This window comes from Neoarius graeffei, chromosome 20 (assembly GCF_027579695.1).
Source record: "Neoarius graeffei isolate fNeoGra1 chromosome 20, fNeoGra1.pri, whole genome shotgun sequence".
NCBI lineage: Eukaryota > Metazoa > Chordata > Actinopteri > Siluriformes > Ariidae > Neoarius > Neoarius graeffei.
In genome coordinates, this window is record NC_083588.1 from 9,117,864 (window position 1) to 9,130,220 (window position 12,357).

At 40.7% G+C, this 12,357-nt stretch overlaps 1 gene segment (V, D, J or C); it reads right to left on the minus strand.

Annotated features, from left to right (window-relative positions):
• Positions 1–717: 717 nt before the first annotated feature.
• Positions 718–8,274, minus strand: LOC132868999 (immunoglobulin heavy variable 4-61-like). The segment is given in 3 exon segments: positions 718–737; positions 2,494–2,817; positions 8,232–8,274. Coding segments are annotated over 3 exon segments (387 nt in total).
• Positions 8,275–12,357: the final 4,083 nt, after the last annotated feature.

Sequence of the window (12,357 nt, forward strand, 5' to 3'; positions counted from 1 at the left end):
TGGCTTTTAATGGAATAGAAGCCTGTTTATCAAATGCTATAATTTTCAATCAAATTTGAAAGTATCAGTGAAACAGGATTGATAAGTTTTGTATCTTGTGGACATTCTGTTATACTGTACACTGTATGAGGTGTTTTTGTACAGGGATGTTGATTTGTCTCACTGTGGATCACGAGCGCAGTAATACACAGCTGTGTCTTCAGTCTGCATGTTCTGCCCTGTTAATGTTACTGTGCTGCTGGACGTGTCTCTGAAACGGATCTTGCTCTTGAGTGAATCTTTGCTGCTGGTATCACTGGAGCTGCAGTACCAGCTGGTCCATTCCAGCGCGTGTCCTGATGCCTGTCATATCCAGTTAGTACAGGAACTCGTGGCTGAGTATCCAGTGATCTTACAGGGGACTGAAAATGATTCTCCAGGCTTAACCACCATGACTGCAGGCTGAACCAGTTCAATACATTTAATTCCTGTGAACAACAAACAATTATTCAGGTGCCTTCTTTCTAAAGGAAATATGTCCACAATTATCTGTTTCTCTCCAAAATTCTCCACATACTTACCAGATGCAGCTGTTAACAGCAGGAGTACAAATGTTGAGAACATGGTTTGCATGGAACCTGAACCTGGAACCTCACTTCTCTTGAGTGCACCTCAAATATTTTATAGGGGGGTTGATTTGCATGACAGTGTTGAGGCTTTCATAAAGGCACAGCAGGCTTAGAGACATGAGGCATTTCCTGCAAATGGAAAAACATGTACACATTCACAAAATATAAGAGTTCCTGACTATTTACTGACTAATTCACCAAACAGTGTGGATTCTGCAGCTTGGTTTCATGAGATACTGATATAATCGATCTGTAAGGTCTTAGCTTCAGAACAATGTTGTAGTTAGAGTTTATGACTTTAATGTAAATCCCAGGAGAACATGTTCTCATATTTATTCCACTCTCTCAGTCCTTTGAAGCTCAGCATGTTGGTTAGATGTTGTGTGAATAGAGAAATAGCGCCCCTCACAGACCTTAAAGCTGAAAGAAAAACATCATGTTCAGACATTTCTAATGTGGCTGCAGGATAAATATACAGGAGACACAACAAGACCAAAGGTGGAGGAAACTTGCTAAATTTGACTGTTTGTCAAAAAAGGAAAATAATTTTCACTTCTACTGGTGAGAAACAGCTGCATTATTTTTCTCTGGCTGTTCAATAGCTTCTGGATGGCAGAGAATAGATTTATGGATGATTTACTCAACCTTCCTTTTTCCCCAGAATGCCTTTGGAGGAGAAACGAAAAGTCAGTGGACTAATGACACATTTTCTGATCAAATACAAATTCCACAAAAGGACAGACAACAGAACTGCACTTTTAGTGTTTTGTTGTAATAATTTACTCCACATTATTCGGATGATGCCATGGATCTAAAAATAGCACAAACTTCAAACTTTCTTGCAATGGAACGAAAATTATGACTGAGAGGGCGTGGCAGCGGGGGCGTGGTCAAGCCCCAGTTTGTTATTGGAGGGCGAGGCCGGTGATGGTCAGTGGCAAAATGATCACACCTGTGTCAAATTACTGGTCCGTGTGTGTGTGTGTCTTTGTCTTTCAGTGCCAGCTGAGGGCTGATGTGGAGGGAGAAAGCACCTCCCTGTGTGCTGTGTTTGGATGTGAAATCATCAAAAAATCTGAAACAAAAATTGCCCTGCAGTGAACCCGCCTGTCCCAGTGCTTCAGTTTTTCACCACCCCGAAAAAAAAGTGTTACAGATGGTTTACAGAGCTATAAGCACCGAGTTCATGATTGAAGTGAAACTCACAGGATGAAGCTGCCAGCAGCAGCAAAAATGGAAGGAACATCGTTGAACTCAAAGCAGTGCAAAATTCTCCAGAGCCCACAGTGACTGAGGCTGATATTTCTCTATCTGTAGTTGGAAGGGGGGGAATTTTGCAGATTTGCATATTGTGATGCTCTTCCATTCAAAACAGCCTGCCGGTTTCTGTCCTTGACAGGTTTTAATCATCAGAATGAAAATTGTTCTTTGGTGCTGAATTTGGTTTGTTTTTATGAAAGACTGAATGTAAGAATGATAATTATTCTCAATGCTTGAGGATACTGGGATCATGAGAATGGAAAAATTCTACTTTTTTTTCAAAGTCATGACAAAATGCTCTCACACTTTCTCACACATGATACACAAACTGATTTGCTGGGGTGATTATTCTTATTTAATGATATAACAGTAGAACAAATTCTCGACAGAGATGTGATTATAATTGTGTGTATAAATGTGTAGCAGTGTTAGAGCTGTAGCACTGGGGATTCAAATCTACACCACAAACGAATAAAAAATTAACATGAAACCCTGGTGTAATTTGTGGGATTATTTTTTTTTTTAGTTCGATGTGGATGGATAAGTTTTGTATCTTGTGGTCATTCTGTTATACTGTACACTGTATGAGGTGTTTTTGTACAGGGATGTTGTTGATTTGTCTCACTGTGTGGTCTTCGAGTGCAGTAATACAGAGCTGTGTCTTCACTCTGCATGTTCTGTCCCCGTAAGGTCACAGTGTTACTGGAAGTGTCTCGAGAAACAACAAACTTGTCTTTCAGTGAATCTTTCTTTTCAATGTTCCCATCATAATAAATGGTGTTGATCCATTCCAAAGGTTTTCCTGCAGGTTGTCGAATCCAAGCTGTTCCATAGTGGTTGCTGCTATCAGTGATAGAAGCTCCAGACACTCTACAGGTGATGGTTAAAGTCTCTCCTGGCTTTATCACCACTGAGTCTGGCTGGATGAGCTCAGTAGCACAGAACACATCTGTGAAAAGAGAAAAAGAAAAGGTTGACATGTTGAACTGAAAGGATCAGATGAACTCATAAAGCTTCGATCCAAACACTCACAGGGGGCGAGAGCCAGCAGCAGCAGTGGAGCTGAAGCAAACATGTTTGTGTTGAACGAGGACTAATGAGAACCGCTTCCTCTCGAGGTAAGCACGGTGCTAATATTACAAGAGGAGATGGAGATTTGCATAAACATGACAGAGGAGCTGTGTTGAGTGCAGCTCTGCAGATGTTCATCACAGTCAAATCACATGTCTCAATTTAACATCAATTTAATGTGGGAAATAATTAATTTATGATTATTACGAGTAAGATTTTTTTGTATAAAATAATGGTTCATAAATAAATAAATGATGCAATTCTCCCTTTTTATTTTGGTTGTCATGAAAAATAAACTGAATTTTTGCCATAATACATCAAAATAATAATAATAATGAGAAAAACAAGCTTTTATATCATTATCAGCCCTGTTCAGAATTGCATGAAGACAGAGATCAATCTCATGTGTATGAAGATCCTAGTTTATGATTTTTAATGTTTATGATGGCAATGTCAAATCATGAAGTTTCATTTATCGATCCAGAAGAGCAGTGCATCACTGAACCCCTCATTCTAATGGTGCTGGTTCTCAACGAATGAGTAACATTATTTGTTGTCTTGTGGACTCCTGAACACAAATCATTCTGGTGTTGATCGGAGCATGAATTTAAACAGCTAAATTTGTGAGATTATTTTGTCTTTGTGCACTGTGTGAAGTGAACATACTTTCCAGGCAACAAGAGGCACAATTCTCAGCTCCATCACATCTGTAGACGAGGAGATTTACCTCCAACTGATCAGAGCAGTTTAAAGAACTGGAATATGATCATCAATCAAGCTGTTAAAGCCAAACTTTCAATGTCCAAAGACAGACATTATGTTCAAATCATAAACTGTGATGTTCATATCACCTGGCCTTTGGAGAGTCTGAATGCTGCAGTTACACTTCACCTCCTTCACATTAACTATGGATTGGAATGGAATGGATTGACAGATTATTCATGATGGATTAACTGTATATCCAGCCCAGGACAAGAAATAATTTCATGTTGAGGCCAAAGATGAAACATGAGGTTGATTTCCCCTTGTCTTTGAAATACAGAGGGGTCTGAGCCCTGCGAGCTCATTTATACCAGGCGTCCCTGGGGACAAGTGGACTGCAGGGAGATGAAAATGAACAGGGATGTTTTTGTACAGGGCTGCAGGGAGTCTGTAGTGCTGTGTGTCTCTGGCACAGTAATACACAGCCGTGTCCTCGGTCTGAGAGTTTTGTCCTCTTAAATAAACTGTTCTGCTGGATGTGTCCTGGCTGAAACTGATCTTGCTCTTCACTGTATCTTTGAGATTAGTGCTACCATCACTACACAGATATCCGAGCCATTCAAGAGCTTTCCCAGCAGGTTGTCGTATCCAGTTAATACAATAGCTCGACTCTGAGGTCTTACAAGAAATGGAGAACGACTCTCCAGGTTTCACGAGCACAGAGGCTGACTGAGTGAGCTCCACAGCACCAACACCACCTGAGAACAACAACAATAAAACATCATCAAATCATGTGCCCAACCAGGTATGAAATCTAAACTCATTCAGCCAACATGGAGACTTACAGAATGCAGCTGTGAGCAACAGCAGCACTGATGAGAGCATCGTTGTTTGGGATAAAACTGAAGTGAATTAAACTGTTCAGCTGCTCTCCTCCTCACCACACACACACTCACAATCACCAACCTCATATAAGAGACATCAGTGAAGAATTTGCATCAAATGCATCACATGACCTTGAAGACTTGGGTTTTAAAACTAAACACTTGCGTATCTCTGTGACCAACTGATTCAAGTTTCAAAGTGTTTCAAAGTGTTTAATGTCATAGGCACAGTAAGGAACATGTCCTCTTGCACAATGAAATTCTTTGTCTATCGTCCACCATGAGTGCCAAATTACAACAATAAATAGGTGGAAGAAATCATAGAAAGTAAAGGCAATATAGTGCAAAATAAAAAGCAAAAAAAGAAAGTATATTACAAAATAAAGGTAATGTATTTACCTTTTTTTTTCCTTATTTACCTCAGAGCCAGTCACTGAGGGTGGGGTGCAAGCCAAGTGTGGACAGTTTATGGGTGAGTTTGTGGGGGATGACCCTGTTGAAGGCAGAGCTGTAGTCAACAAAGAGTCTTCTGATGTCGGAGTCTTTGTTTTCCAGGTGGGAGAGAGTATAATGGAGGGCAGCAGCGATGGCATCTGAGCTGGACCTGTTGGGCCTGTAGGCATACTGCAGGGGGTCCGGTATACTGGCTTGAATGTGGGCCAGTACCACTCTCTCAAAGCACTTTGAGATGAATGGAGTGAGTGCGATCGGCCTGAAATCATTCAGGCAGGTGGGTGGGCTCTTCTTGGGAAGAGTGACAATGGTTGTGGTCTTGAAGCAGGAGGGAACAGTGCTCTGGCTGAGGGAAAGGTTGAAGATAGCAGTGAAAACATCAGCCAGCTCATTGGCACATACTCTGAGGGACCGCCCAGGGATGTTGTCTGGTCCTGCTGCCTTCCTGAGGTTGATCTTCCTCAGAGCTTTGTGTACCTGGCCTGATGAGACTGTTGATGGGAGACTGTTGATGGTGGTGGTGCGTTGGTTGGTGCAGGTGTGTGTGCCTCCTCTCTGTGCTGTAGCTGGAGGTCTCAAAGCGGGTGTAGAAAGTGTTGAGTTCATCTGGCAGGCTTTTTGTGGAGCTAATGGTGCCGGTCCTAAAATCTGTGAAGTGCTGCAGGCCTTGCCACATCCGCCCAGGGTCGGCAGTAGAATAGAAGCTGTCCAGCTTCTCTCTGTACTGCCTCTTGGCCACTGTAATGGCTTTCCTCAGTCCATACTTTGCCGCTTTGTACTCCATTTCATTGCCTGATCTAAATGCAAGAGAGTGAGCATGCAACATGCATCATACCTGACTGTTTATCCAGGGATTTTGGTTCGGGAACTTCCTGATCTGTATGGTGGGCATGATGTTGCAGACCCTTATATTTCTAGAACAGCGGCTCTGACAGTAGTTTCAGCTTCAAGGTTTACAGAACAGTGCTTGTTCTAATATGTTTTCATTTCTAAATAATTTACACAGACATATCATGGATGCTCTACATAAATTGATTTAAAACATGGGGAGGAGATTCATCTGATGGAGAATGTGTGGCTTTTAATGGAACAGAAGCCTCTTTATCATGTACTATAATTTTCAATCAAATATTCAAGGATCAGTGAAATAGGCAATCAGGATTAAATGCTGAATTTAAAATGATTATGATTATCAATGCTTGAGGATATTGGGATCATGATTGTGGAAAAATTCTACTACTCTTCAAAGTCATGACAAAATGCTCTCACACTTTCTCACACATGATATACAAACTCTGACTGGTTGAAGTGATTACTGTTCCCGAATGATATGACAGTATACCAAGTTCTTGTTTGTGATGAGATTATCATAGTGTGCAGAATGTGAAGTGTAGCGCTTGTACTCTGGACCTGTGGAAAAGCACTAAATATCTACCTAGGCTCGGTAGAGAGGTATGGCTTAAAAAATCTCACAACTCTGGAAAAAAAAAAAAACTAATCAGGAAACACTTATTAAGAAGTGGAACAATTGGCAGATTTATTGAATATATACACCAGCTGTGCACTGCAGGCACAGCGTTAACATGGAAATGCTGTGACTGAGTCACAGACAAGAAAAGAAAAATTTAAAGAAGAGCTCTTCAAAATAAAATATATAAGGATAATTCAGACCTTGGTTCCCGAAAATATCAAAAATGTGTCCCCAATAAGAGTCCGTTCCTAAAAAATAATCCTATATAACAGTTCAAACTCAGGCTGAGTCAATGGAGTTAACTGGTCAAGAGTACTCTTATCTGGTATCAGTGATTCAAGCGGGTTCCGCTGAGGCAGTCACACAGCTGGCCACACCGCTCTCCTGACCATCCTCAAGACCAATTTATGCTGACAACCCAGTCCTCGCAGACGGTGTCGCAGATAGCGTCTGCGTAGCCCCCCACTTTCACAGACGCTCTGTGCGCACCTCCCAAAAATTGTGACCACGGCAGAAGCCTCGCAGACAGCGTCGCAGACAAGAGGGCTCTGACTGGTCCACTCTACATCCGCTGTACACGCACTTCCGCTTCCCTACTTTCCCGGTTTGTTTTGTTTTCATGACCGGCATTTTTAAAAACACGAGCGAAGATGGAGCAGCATGAAGAGCGGTTGATTGAGGACGTACATACATCTATACAACTCCAGATCTAGTCATTATATAAAAAAGTTCTAGTCATTATAAGTAACTGGAGGATAAACACTCCACTAACCACACCCACCAACTACTCCTAGCGACTTCCCGCCCCCTTGCGTTGTGCCGGTGAATAACATCGCGCACGCCTATACTCCCCGCTCAACAATAAATTACAACTGTCTGCGAAAAGCTATCTGAGAAAGCCTTGTCGCAAGAGCATGCAGAGGCCTTACGTCCTCGCTGGGCTTGGCTCGCCATCTTGGAATCTGTTTCTTTATCCACAAAAAAAACCCAGCCTACACAAAATGTAGACTCATGAGTGTTCTACTTCTGAGATCTCATTTCTTCATATTCTGTTACTCATTTCTGTAACCAGTTTCCAAGGGTACATCCCTTTTTAACCATAATGTGAATAACTCATTACATTAACCCACAATGTTACAATATACAGTAAGCATTCACATTACTTTCTCCCCAGTGTAAAGAAAATGTATTGCATGAATTAAACAATAAAGTTTCTACTTCAATCTTAAGTGTGTATTGTGTCTTTTCATATATTGTTAATTGCTGTATCAACACCTTTTAACCATTACAACACTATTATAACATATTTACATTATTAGGAATGACATTTCCTTTTCTTAGCTTCAGCAAAAATATACACATGAACTCAAAATGATTGCATATGCAACGCAGTTACAGTGAAAACCATCACCACTCGCTAACTGGCTTAAAGCAAGTGGTTTAATGTGAACAAATAAATGCCATGTTCCTTTCAGATTGTTCAGAACACAGTTCGGTGCAGTGCTGGCCACTGTATTAGGCAGCACGGCATGCTAGAGCATTCACTAACTAGTCAGGACACGATGATATGCGGTATACCAAAGTGGGTAAAAACATTAACACTACTTCCAAATAGGAAGCGCAATTGCAAATGGGATAACTAATATAAAGGTTCATTATGAAAATAATACAATTTTATCTCATGCAATATACGCTGATATCTCATACGGTGATCTCTCATGCAATATACGCTGCACATTTACTGTTATTGTTGTAAATGAATAAATTTGATAAAGCACTCACAGGAAGCAGTTGCCAGCAGGAGCAGTCGAGATGGAGAGAACATGGTATATGTTGTTTGTACTGGGGTCTTCTCTGTTCTCCAATGCTTAACAGAGACCATCACATAAATAGATCAATATCCAGCCCTGATGCTTGTATTTGCTTATCTGCTAATGATGATAGGACAACAGATTTAAAATTTATTTAATTCTTGAGGAAGATATTCATCTTATGGAGAATGTGTGGCTTTTTAATGGAACAAATCTTTGCCATGACAGAAAGCTCTTTTCCAACTTCAATACCAGGTCAATAATAGAGGGAATTATACATACAGAGAAACTCACAACAAGGATTAGATACTAAATTTAGAGTGATAATTATTATCTGTGCTTGAGGAAATAAATTCCTCGCCTGCCCACTTCTGCATTTATTTTTCTTTGCAATATTTTCTCACAAACTCTGTTGGTTCTTTTTCTCACAATATAAACACATTAGTCCTTGAAACCGCAGTGACGTGAACAAGGATGAAGCAGAAAACGTGTCACGCAGCATCACATGAGCTCCCAATACACTGCCATGTTCATGTTTCTGATCTTTTGTGGCTCCCACAAGCTTCATATCTGACCACATGCTCCTGTGACTTTCTTACAGCTGATTCCCATCCTGATGCACACCTCAAGTTTGGACTTTTCTGACAATTGTTTCTTCTTCTTTTTTTTTCAAAATGAAACATATTTCTAGACACATTGTTGGACATAAGTCCTCTCTCAGTCCGTTTAATCTCTCAGTCATTTTATCCTCAACATGTGGGGCAGATGTTGTCGAAGTAGAGAAAGAGCGCCTCTCAGAGGACTTGAAGCAAAATAAAAAGCAGAATGTTCATGAAGATGTTCATAATAAATGACTCTGGGGTTCAGTTTCCTGCTGAGGGAATATTTACAGCTCATGAGGATGTGCTTGTGTCAGTTTTTGTACAGCTCTGGAGTCTGTTGTGTCATTGTGAGCCTCGTGCACAGTAATAAACAGCCGTGTCTTCAGCTTTCAGACTCTTCACTTCGAGGTACAGAATGTTTTTACTGGTGTCTTTAGTGATGGAGAACTGGCCCTGCAGAGACTGAGCAAATATTGTGCTAGTGCCAGTGTCAATGCGCCCGATCCACTCCAGTCCTCGTCCTGGTTTCTGACGGATCCAGTGCGTGTAGTAGCTGCCCATTGAGAATCCGGAGACAGTACAGGACAGTGTGACTGACTCTCCAGGTCTCTTCACCACAGAAGCAGAGGAGGTCAGGGACTGTCCATAAGAATCTGGAAAAGAAGAGTATAACTCGGTAATGTTATAATCTTTATCAGGACAGAATGGCTCTTTTTCCTCCCAATAATCTCATGAAAAATCTGAAACTTACATGAAATGAGTGCAAATAAAATACAATGTCTAAAAATCATCCTTCTCCGAGTTCTGTTTCAGCCAGATTTAAAGTGTGTGGGAGTGTTATCTATCACACAGCTCACTGGAAACTAGAAGAGCCAAGAACATGCTGTTTATACCCGACTCTATTTGAATAGGGAGTGTCCATGAGCACGATGGATGGATTAAACCCACAACCACAGGCTGCTCAGTGTAGAGATGAGTGGATGATTAGAAGGTTCTATGTGGAACTCAACAACAGAATGTTTCACGGTTAGAAAGAGTTGAGAATAAAACCATTTTTAGAAGCTGAGAACCCTTAATCATCCACAGAACCTTTAAACCATTCGAAAGTCTCTGAATGGGGAAAAAAAGGATATGATTTTATACAGTGTAACATCAAACAGATTCACATTTCAGATGAAAAGTTTAAACAGGGATTACGGTATTTGTATAAAATTAGACAAATCGATCAACTGCCTTATTTCAATCCTTATGAATTTACCATGAAATCAGGTTCTCCAGAACAAAGAGCCTTATCTACTGATCAACACAACGCAGGTTGCTGATATGCTGTACGTAATTCTGTTTAATCTGAGGGTCATGATTCACAGCAGAATGTGAGAAGAACTAGATAGAACTCGACACCAACGGCGTCGATGGGATGCCTCCACCCGGTAGACTTCACGCCTTATTAAGTTGTGATTTGGGGATGGATATTTGACCTCACAGTAACCTTGACCTGGTGAAATTACTTGTTTTAGCCTTGGAGATATTGTGTTCACAAGGTTTTCGGACAGACATTTGACCTCACAGTGACCTTGACGTTAGACCTTTTGATCTCAAAATCTAACCAATTCATGTTTGTCCCAATGCGCACAGATGGTGAAAGTTTGGTGAAATTCCTTTCAGTAGCCTTTGAGATATCGTGTTCACAAGGTTGCGGGACGGACGGATGGACGCACGCACGGATGGACACACGGACAACCTGAAAACATAATGCCTCCTGCACCTTAAGGTGGCGGAGGCATAACAACCCTCCCCCCCAAAAAAGCAACAAAATACGGAATAAAAGTATTTGATGGTATGAACGCATCTTTTTTATTTTTCAATAATTATTATTCTAGCATTTTTCACAAATTGCTACTGTCATTTTGCCAGTTTGTTTACATTCTAAGCAGAAATTATCTTGTTGTATGGAAGCCGTGAGAGGCCCTTCATATAATCTTTTTTTATTCACCTTGTTATCCCGAGATAACGACATAATTAATTCAGGATCTCGAGAAAACAACACAACTAATTTGAGATCTCGAGAAAACAAAACCGTTATTTTGTGATCTCTAGAAAACAAAACAATTGTTTCATGATCTCAGCTGGATCACTGTGTCTCCGTCGGTAGAGACGAAGCCGGGCCAGTCTTCTGCGGAGGTGCCGCGGACTAATTTTGAAATTATCCCTTATTAAAAGTCTTAATGCAATCTCTCCCTGTGTCAACCCCTGATCAAAATATTTCCTTATTAGGTGATCGATTATTCCAGTCATTCTAATGACCAAAGTTGCGTCTATACAGAATGAGAAATATCCCCAAAGTCAGCATATCACAAGTCTCTTCTTGGCGCACCTGAATGAACCATTTCTCAGCTGTTTACTCGAGATCATGAAATAATTGTTTTGTTTTCTCGAGATCACGGAATAATTGTTTTGTTTTCTCGAGATCACGGAATAATTGTTTTGTTTTCTCGAGATCACGGAATAATTGTTTTGTTTTCTCGAGATCTCGAAATAACGGTTTTGTTTTCTCGAGATCTTGAATTAGTTGTGTTGTTTTCTCGAGATCCTGAATTAATTGTCGTTATCTCGGGATAACAAGGTGAATAAAAAAAGGATTATATGAAGGGCCTCTCTCGGCTTCCGTATTGTTAGACATTTTGTATCAAGTTTTTATTTATCGAATTTGTTAAAAATAAAAATAAAGATAGAACTCGACGCCAATGGCGTCGATGGGGATGCCTCCGCCTGGGAGACTACACACCTTATTAAGTTGTGATTTTGGGATGGAAATTTGACCTCACAGTAATCTTGACCTGGTGAAATTACTTGTATTAGCCTTGGAGACATTGTGTTCACAAGGTTTTCGGACAGACATTTGGCCTCACAGTGACCTTGACCTTAGACCTTTTGATCTCAAAATCTAATCAATTCATGTTTGTCCCAAAGTGCACAAATGGTGAAAGTTTGGTGAAATTCCTTTCATCAGCCTTTGATATATCGTGTTCATAAGGTTTTGGGACAGCTGCATGCACGGACGCACGGACAGACGGCCAACCCGAAAACATCATGCCTCCTGCACCTTAAGGTGGCGGAGGCATAAATATGTGGAAGTTAGATGTTGCCTGTTTCCCTATGACAATATACAGAGGATGTACAAAGTTATTTGCAGGTTTGTATCACATTTAATTACAAATACATGTATAAATGTGACCGGGTGCAGGGGCTAAAGTTTTATGTAACTATTTGCAGACAGGAGTAGTGACAGTGGAAGTTTTTGAGGATTGTCCTTGTAAGCAGTTTATGTTTAAAGAGATAGAACTCGACACTAACGGCGTCGCTGGGGATGCCTCCGCCTGGTAGACTACATGCCTTATTAAGTTGTGATTTGGGGATGGACATTTGACCTCACAGTAATCTTGACCTGGTGAAAGTACTTGGATTAGCCTTGGAGATATTGTGTTCACAAGGTTT